This window comes from Sitophilus oryzae, unplaced genomic scaffold (assembly GCF_002938485.1).
Source record: "Sitophilus oryzae breed Bouriz unplaced genomic scaffold, Soryzae_2.0 scaffold_1058_pilon_pilon, whole genome shotgun sequence".
Lineage (NCBI taxonomy): Eukaryota > Metazoa > Arthropoda > Insecta > Coleoptera > Curculionidae > Sitophilus > Sitophilus oryzae.
Genome location: NW_022145680.1, coordinates 724,048 through 735,320, shown reverse-complemented (window position 1 = coordinate 735,320; position 11,273 = coordinate 724,048). Strand labels below are relative to the sequence as shown.

The following is an 11,273-nucleotide window of genomic DNA, read 5'->3' as shown; positions in this document are numbered from 1 at the left end:
TACATAAATTTATTATTCGCGATAGCTTTTCTAACACTACATTGACGGACACCGCCGCGAATCCCATATTTAAAGAAATGTATCATGTCTAGATAGATGCGGTTGTGATGCAGCATGAAACGATAGGTTGCGAAGTATTGACAAGGATCTAGACCGTATGTTTGTAGACACATCTCTCTAAAATTCTCAAAAACATCAGTTCATAATAGTACGTCGGATTTTAAATATATACCTAAATATTCACCTAAAGTTTGACATTTAAATAAATTACGTTCAATGCACGTTCGTAATCTCCTTGTTTGATGGCTTCTTTTCTGAGTTCGTTATAGAAGCCATCAATTGGTGGAAGCTTGTTATCGTCTAATTTGGAAAAGGAATCTACGTACGAATATGGGAAAACACCCTTCATACGAATAACCTCAAATTCTTCTTTGTTAGGGAAAAACTTTCTAACTTTGCGACACTGTTGAGACGTTAAATTTTGAGTTAATTTATCCAAGTTCGATGCCATAAAGCGAAAACTAATTCTAGTCTAAAAATCTTAATTTCAAAAATACCCTTTGCTGTCGCTTTTCCTGTTCTTGTTGAGTGACGTCAACCACCATAATAAGTTTAGTAAAAGAAATATACTTTTCTTTATTTTGGGGAATGACGTCTAATTGTTCTTCCTCAACGGCCTGTTCTTTTATAAAAATATGGCTGTCAAAATTTGACATGTTGTGGAAGAACACAGGAATAAAATTAGGTACTTTAAAATTTAGGTTACAAACAGAGTGAGCCGCACCTCGATAGTTTCCTGTTAGATGACAGTGGTCCCTTACTCTCTCATCTTCTACATTAAATGGTCTTTCGCAAATATGACAATGCGTTACCTGATAAAACTCAGCTTCTTGTAAGCTACTGAGAGGAGGCATGGATACAATATTTTTCATAAATCGATTGTAGATTGATTTACAATCAGTCTCTAACCAATCTATGAAAACTTTATGTGCATCAGGCCCTCTAAAAGTTTTGAAAATCGACTGAGCATTATCAAAATCGCATTTAATTTAATAGGCAAAAGAATAAGGAACATGTTGGTGTGTTTTCACCGTATGGGACATTTCAGGATCCAGTTCGTTTTACTCTGTTTGTAAAGGTTTCAAAATTTCCGCTTAGTGATAGTGGTGAACTGTCCAAACATCTCCTTCATATCAGTACCCTGGCTTGCTCCCCTGAACCGACAGCTAAAGGACTTCATTCCACTTCTTTCGTTTGCAGGAGGAAACGACCAAAAAGCTCCATACCGTCTTTCACATTACCAAACCTTTCGATTTGGCACCCCTACCAGCGAAATGATTTTTCCGCGGAGATTATTAAAAAAATTAATCATTAAGGTTGATAGGATCTTTTTTCGATAAAAGTCGGTATGTAGCAATTCGATTTTTGTATGAGGTTTTTACTAGGTAAACACCCTCCTCCTGCATTATTAAGTGTTCTAAAAAAATATAGTTTAATTTAAATGGTTTAAGCAATAGAAAAATATTAAAAAACTTACCGTTATTGAAAGCAAGTTTGGTTCTCTTAGCTGTTGGAGGCGCTGTCTCTGAATTTTTGGGCTGATTGACTAAAATAAAATAGAAAAAATATTTAAAATAAAATAAAATAGATGCTTACTGTTAAAAAATAATAGAAAAATATGTTAAAATAATTAAATAGTTAAATATGTTAAAATAGTAATAAAAAAATAATAAAAACTTACCGTTATTGAAACCAAGCCTGGTTCTCTTAGCTGTCGGCGGCGCTGTCTCTGAGACTGATCGACTAAAATAATAGAAAAATATTTAATATAAAATAAAATAGCTGCTTACTGTTAAAAAATATTAGAAAAATATGTTAAAATAATTAAATAGTTAAAATAGTTACTTACTATTAGTGTCAGAGCTCATCCTTTTCAGGGGCGTTGTCTCAAATTTTTGGGGTTTAGGCTGATTAACTAAAATAGAAAAACATTTACAATTGCACAATATAAAATAAAATAAATAAAAACTCACCATTAGTATATATTTTGAAATGTCTTATTAAATTATCACTCCTGTTAAAACGTTTTAAGCATTTTTCACATGAATCTAAAATAAAAAAAGCATTTATATGTTAAAGTATAAAGTAAAAAAAATAATTACTTACGATTGTTAGAACTCGTTTGGGGTGTGGCACTCCCAGTAGTTTGGATTTTATCAACTAAAATAATAGAAAAAATATTTAATATTACACAATATAAAAAATATTTATTTACCATTAGGGCTTCCTTTACAAATCCTACGGTGTTGTTTTAAATTATCACTTCTGCTAAAGGATTTTAAATATTTTTTGTATATAACTAAAAAATAAAAAAAAACACATTTTTAACGCAAAATTATACGATCAAACGAACTTACCTGAAGTGAAGTTCGATCGTAATTATATGAGGCGTCCAGTCCGAATGTATTATCTTGATTTTTCTATACGTAGTACCGTCCCTGCGTGCACAATTTTAAAGCTATAGCTAAATTCCCTCCCGCTACCAGTCTAGGTGGCGGCGCCGGCCCTGGCGCGGCGGTCGGTATTCATTTTTCAAAGATTTATTTATTAATTCAAGCGACCATGGGGCAAAACGGGAGGGGTGGGAAGATAATACATTCGGACTGGACGCCTCATATAATTACTATCGAACTTCACTTCAGGTAAGTTCGTTTGATCGTATAATTATATTCGCGTCCAGTCCGAATGTATTTTCTCTTGATTTTTTTATACGTAGATGTTTAAAGAACTGATGGTTGCAAATTAATGAATGCGGTGCAGAAAGCATTTTTTTTTGAGACAAAAATAGCTGAAATTATAAATATGTTTATTGAATTCAACCAAGATGAAACCAATTTAACGGCCATCAATACATGGATTTATTAAATTGTGACAATTTAACATATACATATATGCATACTAAGCAGAGACAGAAACCCATAAGATGGCACTTCCATAAAGGATTCTGCCAAAATTGTTCAATTATACTTTATAAACCAGTTAACTCATCGTGTCGATAGAAATCCCTGTCTGATAACTCGACTATAGTGAGTTTCGATATATATATATATATATATATATATATATATATATATATATATATATATATATATATATATATATATATATATATATATATATATATATATATATATATATATGTAGAACTGCGTGGATATATCGATATATAGTATAGGTATAACTATATATATATATATATATATATATATATATATATATATATATATATATATATATATATATATATATATATATATATATATATATATATATATATATATATATATATATATATATATATATATATATATATATCGGTTAAACCTGGCTATCAGGTATCAGGGCGAGCTGGAAAGATCAACCACCTCCTCTACATGGATGATCTCAAGCTGTACGCTGGAAGTCGAGGAGGCATTGAATCGCTGCTGAACACGGTCCGGATATTCAGCGAGGACATTGGAATGCAGTTTGGATTAGACAAATGTGCGACAATGACTTTACAAAGAGGAAAGCTCATAGAATCAGAGGGAATCGAGTTCGAGAATGGAGACATAATCAAGAACCTAGGCCCAGACCATAAATACCAATACTTGGGAATTCTCGAAGCGGCCGATCTGTTGCACGAAGAGGTTAAAGCATCTAGTCGCCAAGAATATCTTAAAAGGGTTAGAAAAATATTAAAAACCAAATTGATTGGAGGAAATAGTATCAAAGCCATAAACACTTGGGCAGTTCCGGTCATAAGATACACTGCAGGAATAATAAATTGGACACAAGCAGAACTTGAAGAACTTGACAAAAGAACAAGAAAAATCATGACAATGCACCAAACATTGCATCCCAAGAGTGATATCGACAGGCTTTACATTTCGCGACGAATAGGAGGAAGAGGACTTGTCCAAGTGTTACAAACTCTGGAGGGGGAGAAAATAAGCCTAAGCCAATATCTCAAAACAAGTCGTGAGAAACTAATCCGTGAGATATTAAAAGAAAATATCTTAAATGTAAAAGAGGACAACAAGAAAATATACAAACAAAAGATTATATGAGCTAGAATAGCAAACTGGAATAATAAACCCCTCCACGGTAGTTACGCAAGAAATATTAAAGAAAACGCAGATGATAAAAAATCATACCAATGTATATCGAATGGGACAACCCGCAAAGAAATAGAAGCAGCCATCTTTGCAGCACAAGATCAAGCCTTCACAACAAATGCAATTAAATGCAGAGTACACAAAACGACAGATGATCCAAAATGTAGACTCTGTAGAGATAAAGATGAGACCATTGACCACCTAGTGTCAGGATGCAGTAAGATCGCACAAACGGAATATAAGAAACGACACGATAACGTAGCCAGCATGATCCATTGAAACATCTGCAAAAATATCGGCGCCCCAGTAAAGAAAAACTGGTACAACCACTACCCAGAAAAGGTGGTTGAAAACGATAGGGGAAAAATACTTTGGGACTTCCGAATCCAGACTGACAGACGAATTGAACACAATACGCCGGACATCGTGGTGATAACCCAAGAAACCATCAATATAATAGACATAGCCATCCCTGGACACCCCCGAGTGAGAGATAAGGAGATCGAAAAAATCAATAAATACCAGGAGCTAGGAAGAGAAATGACCCGCCTATGGAGAAAACCATTCTCAGTCATCCCAATTGTCATAGGAGCCATGGGAGCCATCACGTCGAATTTGGGGAACACCTTATTGACCTCGAGATCATGGAGTTAAGCACCGCCCAGCTCCAGAAAACAGCGATCTTTGGGACAGCGCAAATATTACGCAAACACTTGCGGAGTTCTTAGGCCTCTGGTTGAGATCCGAACCTGCAAAAATCCATCATCAACCGGCAAACAAGACAATGAAGCCGTGACATTCTTAACGAATGAATTAAAAAAAAAAAATATATATATATATATATATATATATATATATATATATATATATATATATATATATATATATATATATATATATATATATATATATATATATTTAAGGTGTTTCTAACCCATTGCTTAATATTTAAAAGGCCTTACTTTTTAAGCCATTAATTATATATACATATATATATATATATATATATAGAAATATAGATTATATATATATATATATATATATATATATATATATATATATAATTTATTTTCCAAAATGTTTTAATTACGTCGATGAATTAAACCAGAGTCATCATATATATTATAGGTTTCGATCCATACATTGGTATGGATATTGTGGACATTGATATAAAGTAGACACAGATATTGATCTGTGTCAATTTTATACCAGAAGTTTTATTATTATTTGTATTATTTATTTTTTTTTGTTGATAATTTTCAGTAACTATGATATGCATATATAATTATATACTGACTAAAAACAAACTGACATCTGTCTCTGATAACTAAGGTTAAACGTGAAACCAATATATGATTTATTATTTTTCATAGCAGTTCACGGCAAGAATTATATAATCTATTTGTATACGTAAAACTGCAAGAAAACTATTTCTACTTTATGATTTAATTGATGATATGTCTATTCTTTCCGAAATTTCTAGATAAGAAAGTAGAACTGTTAGGGAACATTTATGGCAAAATTTTAATGCAGTAAACTTTAGACACATCATATCTTACAAAAGCCTCTTTCAACGAGAAACCATCCAGATATATTTAAGAAAAAATTCAAAGTAATTCATAATTACATTAATGTTATTATAATCATCTCTTTCGAAAGTGTATTGTAGAGGAGAAAATATATATTATATACTGTAAGCTGTAAGAAAAAACTAACTTTTTGTTTCGATAATTTGCACAAAGTCTGTCACTTTGTCAAAATGTATAAAGTATTGGCCAAACCAAACCAAAACACAACACTGCTTTTATAGACCGAAATGGGTAAATATAAACTCTAAATGTAGATGGTGAGTATTCCAACATATGAAAGTCAAAGATTTACATAAACAAATTAGCATTTAACAGCCGTTATCATAAGGACCTCCTTTTGAAATGAGATACAGTTACGTGTTTCTTAGATTTAGAATAAAACTTACATTTCCATTAGAATAGCTTAGCCTTAAAATAGAGAAGGGAGACGTTTTTTTTATATATATATATATATATATATATATATATATATATATATATATATATATATATATATATATATATATATATATATATATATAATATTCTTATTGTTTTCTTCTTTTATCTAATTCTAATATTCCGTTATTTACGTCCACTTCGTTTTTCTCTTAAAATAAATATTATACGATACTTACATATTGTTCCTTGTGTTCTGCCTAACTGTAGAACACCGTATATTACATAGTAATATCCAAAATGAGTAGAGAATAAACAAAATGGCTTCATCGATCTACGACGAAGAAATCGGAGAGCTACGATCCGCACTGCACCGTGCACGAAAGACGAATGGATACCGACCGCCGCGCCAGGGCCGGCGCCGCCACCTAGACTGGTACCGGGAGGGAATTTAGCTTATAGCTTTAAAATTGTGCACGCAGGGACGGTACTACATATAGAAAAATCAAGATAATACATTCGGACTGGACGCGAATATAATAATAATAATAATAATAATAAATGTCTTTATTTAGTACCCAAGAAAAACAAATACAAAATATAATAATAAAAGATGCGGCGAGATCTAGCACAATGCTACTCCATCTAACCGCACTGTTAAATATAAGCTTAACAACTAAATTCTAAGTCTAAGTTTTTTCGTGAGCAGTAACTAATGACACTAAAAGATTATAGAAAACAATAATATGATAGCAAAGGCGAGCATTAAGTGAACAAACTAAAAACAGAAATAATTATAAGTTATTTTAAAATAATACTCTCGACGAAATTAAATACTTCTCTCATTCACATAATGACGCTTGACAGCCTTCCTGAATGAGCCAACAGAGGGCCTGCATAATACACTATTTGGTAAACCATTAAATATTTTTACAGCAGAATAACTAAATGAGCCTCGAAACTTGGAAGTTCTATGTTTAGGTACAACAAAATTTCGGGAGTTACGCGTTGCCCGACCGTGGATACTATTATTAGTAATTAATTTGTCATATAAGTATTTAGGGAGTTGACTGTGACGAACTTTATAAACAAGGGTAGCTAAGTGAACATTGAATCGTTCGTCCAATGTTAACCAGTTGGACGCCTCTAACAATGGGGTGACATGGTCAAATTTTCTTTTGCCAAAACTAAACTTTAAGCAGGCATTTTGAAGCTTTTGTAGGCTATATCTATTTCTTTGTGTAATGGCTGGCCAGAATAAAACATCACTATAGGAGATCATAGATAACACCAAAGAATTAGTTAACCTTAACTTAATATCAGTAGATAGAATATTTGCATGCATGTAAAGTACTTTTAATTTATAATAAGCTTTTTGCAGGACGCTGGACACATGATTTTCAAATTTAAGTTGGTTATCCAACAATATGCCTAAGTTTTTTTCACAGCTTGAAGGTACAACTAGTGTGCCATCAATAATAACTTCCATACATTGATGATCAGGCATGCCAAATAACAACAATTTGGATTTGCTTCCATTGAGTACCAGCTTGTGAGATTTAGACACCTTTACAATCGTATCAAGATCTGAATTAATATTTCTTAAGGCATTATTGACATTAGATAATTGAAAAGAGTGGTATATTTGGGTGTCATCAGCGTATTGATGAGATTTACAAACAGTTAAAAATTCGCTAAAGTCGCAGGTGTACAAAGAAAATAATAAAGGTCCTAGTATACTACCCTGTGGGACACCCTGGTTGACATCTGTGTACTCAGAAAACGTAAATGCCAGCCGTACTCGTTGTTTCCTATTACTTAAATAATTATTAAAAAGTATAAGAGCGGAATCATGGAGACCAAAATATTTTAGCTTGGTGAGAAGTAAATTATGATCAAGGGTATCAAACGCTTTGCTGTAGTCCAACAGTACAAGTGCAGTCACATTTCCACTGTCTAATGAACGAAAAATATCATCACAAACATGCAAGAGCGCTGTTGTGGTGCCATGCCGCGCTCGAAACCCAGATTGTGTCACGGGTATTATAGAATTATTTAGAACAAATTCATTAAGTTGTGTAAACATAATTCGTTCTAATATTTTAGAGAAAATGGGTAGAATACTTATAGGACGATAATGAGAAAGTTCACTAGGAACGTCATTTTTTGGCACCGGTATTACATCTGCCATTTTCCAGCTTAATGGAAATGTGTTTGAAGAAAGAGCTTTATTAATGATATAAGTTATGTAGGGTGTCAAATATGGAATCAATAAAGTAATCATTTTTATGTCGATGCCATCAGAGCCAACAGAAGATGTTTTAATTGAATATATGATTCTTTCAACTTCAGCTTCATTAACTTCTTCAAATTTAAAAGCATTGTGAACATTTGGATGAATTTTATTAGAATATTTATCTATAAATTGATTATTATTTGTCACTCCTATTTGAGGAATGCTGCTAATGAAAAAAGAATTAAGCTGATCAGCCGCATCAGAGGTCTGGAGCAAGGCAGATGCATCGGAGCTTTTAGAAGTAATGTTAAGGTTATTTAAAGTTTTCCAAAAAGAAGCAGGATCTAGTCTAAATTTATATTCAAGATAAGCTTTTTTTTCGTTCCGTACAGCACTTGTTACCAGATTACGAAGCTGCTTGTATTCATATAGAGAGGTATCAGTTTTTAACTTTTTATATCTTGTGAGAGCCTTCTGGCGCAGCTTCATCATAAATTTGATATTATCGGTAATCCAGGGAGCGGGGGGTTTAGAAAACCTAGATGTTTTAAGTGGTGCATGTATATTAAATACGTCTGTTATATTTTTTTGAAAAAAAGTAATCATCTGATCAATATTAGTCATATTAAATATGTTTTGCCAGTTCACGTTAAAAAGATCATTCACAAAATCTGTAAGAACAAAATGTGAATAATCACGATAAGTGCGATAGGAAATGGGCACACGATTTTTTTGAAGATCTAAATCTGTTAATACTAGATGATGGTCAGATATATTATCCATATTAATAACCTGCACATCTGATATTAGTTTTGGGTTAGATGTAACCAAAACATCAATTAATTTACCCCCGAATTGAGAAATACGAGTGGGCGACTGCACTAATTGCGTTAAATTATATTTATTGAAGAACTGATTAATGGCAGAGCACCCAGGGCTTCCCGCTTCCAACATATCCACATTCAAGTCACCGCCAAACATGACAACATCGCAATCAGGCAAAAAACTAACAATGGCATTCTCCAGATCATCCAGAGAAGATGCCAAATTGGCCATGGGGGGTCGATATAATGTCCCGAAGCAAATAATTTTACCATTTATTTTAGTACGTATCCAAAGTTGTTCCAGGGCACTCTGCTGGGCAGATGTATCGATTACCTGAAATTTTAAAGAATTGACAACATAAAATGCCACTCCGCCACCACGGCCATCTCTGTCTTTGCGAACGAGATTATAGTTATGTATTTTAAAATTGTTGCTACTCAAAGGCTCACTCAACCATGTTTCCGAGAGACCATAAATATCAAACGCCTCTGCCGCCACATAATCAGAAAAACTGTCGAAATCTGAACATAGTGATCTTATATTAAAATGAGAAAAATAAAATTTATTTTTATTACTGCTCGCCGAAGCCATATAAGACGCTAAACAAAAGTAATGTGCACAGAAAATTTAAAAGAGAAATAGATCTACAATAATGAGATATAATTCTCGTTCAGCGAATAAATACGAGCCCATCAGATATTAGATTAAAAAAAAATAAAAATAAATCAAGCATACAACGGTATAATCAAAAACAAGGTAATAAAACAGTACATATCTGATGAACTTATAACGAAGTAAAAATATTCTATCATTATATTGTTTTTTTTAGCAATGAGACCATAGAAACAAAAAAGAAATATCTAACATTTTTTGTCGAATAAATTCTCTACAGCGAGAAAAAATGAAAATTTTATAGTTAAAGAATCACAATAGTACTATAGTCCTTTGCAGGTACCTATACGCAGGCAAATATATATATGTATATGTAAAAAAATATTAATTTCGATTAGTTATTAGTAATCATACATTGTAATCGCAAAAAAGAGAGTAAAAATATTCCAAGGTATTAAATATATTCACATTAAATAAATTATAAAAATAGACACCAGTGCTGGTAGAGAAAAAAAAAGGATATGTATTTCGCAAAAAAGCCAACATGGATTTTAAACATTGTCTGCCTCTTTAAACGCTTGTACGCTGTTGCCATCATTAACCAAAATTCTTCCATATGTCGACCATGCGTTTCTCATGCCATATTTCCTTCTTGCTGCCAGCAATACTTGATGTTGCTTTGCTGTCAGGTCCTCGTTAATGTAAATGCCTGTCCCCTTAAGATTTCTTCTGTTATTAAAAACTTCATTGCGTTTTAAGACTGATGTGAATGAAACTATTGTTACTCTTGATTTCCCAATTTCCATTTTACCCATTCTATAAACATTGTTAATTTCTTGCAAACAACATTTCACCCTTACAGCATCATTGAGTAGAGTAAGCATTTTAGACACTAAGTTTTCGTCTGAGCCATCTTCCAAACCAACAACTCTTAAAGAATTTTGTCTGATTTTATATTCGAGGTTATCCATTCTTCCTTCCATCTTTATTATAGACTGTCTATTGGACTGGGTCATACTTTCTATTGTATTAAGTTTCTCCATAATACTCCCAACACTGTTTTCTATTTTTTCAAATCTGTTACTTAAGTTTTCCAACTGATTCTCAATTCTTTGATTCAATTTTGGGACGAGCTTAGTTATTATCGTCTCTAGTTGGTTATCATCATGGGGATTGGACACTGACGCACTTCTAGTTCCTTTACTCATGTTAAATCCAAATGAAGATCTGGCAACCTCGAATCTCGAAAATATTAACGAAGCAAATATTCAACTAATATAATCAAACCAGGTATTCAACTTTTTTTCTCCCTTAAGTCTGTCAACTTTACCTTCTATTTCTATTCAACTTTCAGGGAACAAACATCAAAACAACCGTTAAAATGCCAACTAAACCGTGAGCTCGTACAAATCGCTGTTTATCTAGCCATAGCCAAGCTTATACTAATATAAAATAAAAAATATTTACTTACGTTTA

General features: G+C 32.5%; 1 protein-coding gene across 1 annotated transcript; it reads right to left on the bottom strand.

Annotated features, from left to right (window-relative positions):
- Positions 1 to 10,348: 10,348 nt before the first annotated feature.
- On the bottom strand, positions 10,349 to 11,005 carry LOC115875752. Its single transcript, XM_030891264.1, has one exon. The coding sequence runs from the start codon at positions 11,003 to 11,005 to the stop codon at positions 10,349 to 10,351; it is 657 nt and encodes a 218-aa protein (XP_030747124.1).
- Positions 11,006 to 11,273: the final 268 nt, after the last annotated feature.

Excerpts from the sequence above, each read along its gene's own strand:
- LOC115875752 (XM_030891264.1), bottom strand. The coding sequence starts at position 11,005 with ATGAGTAAAGGAACTAGAAGTGCGTCAGTGTCCAATCCCCATGATGAT.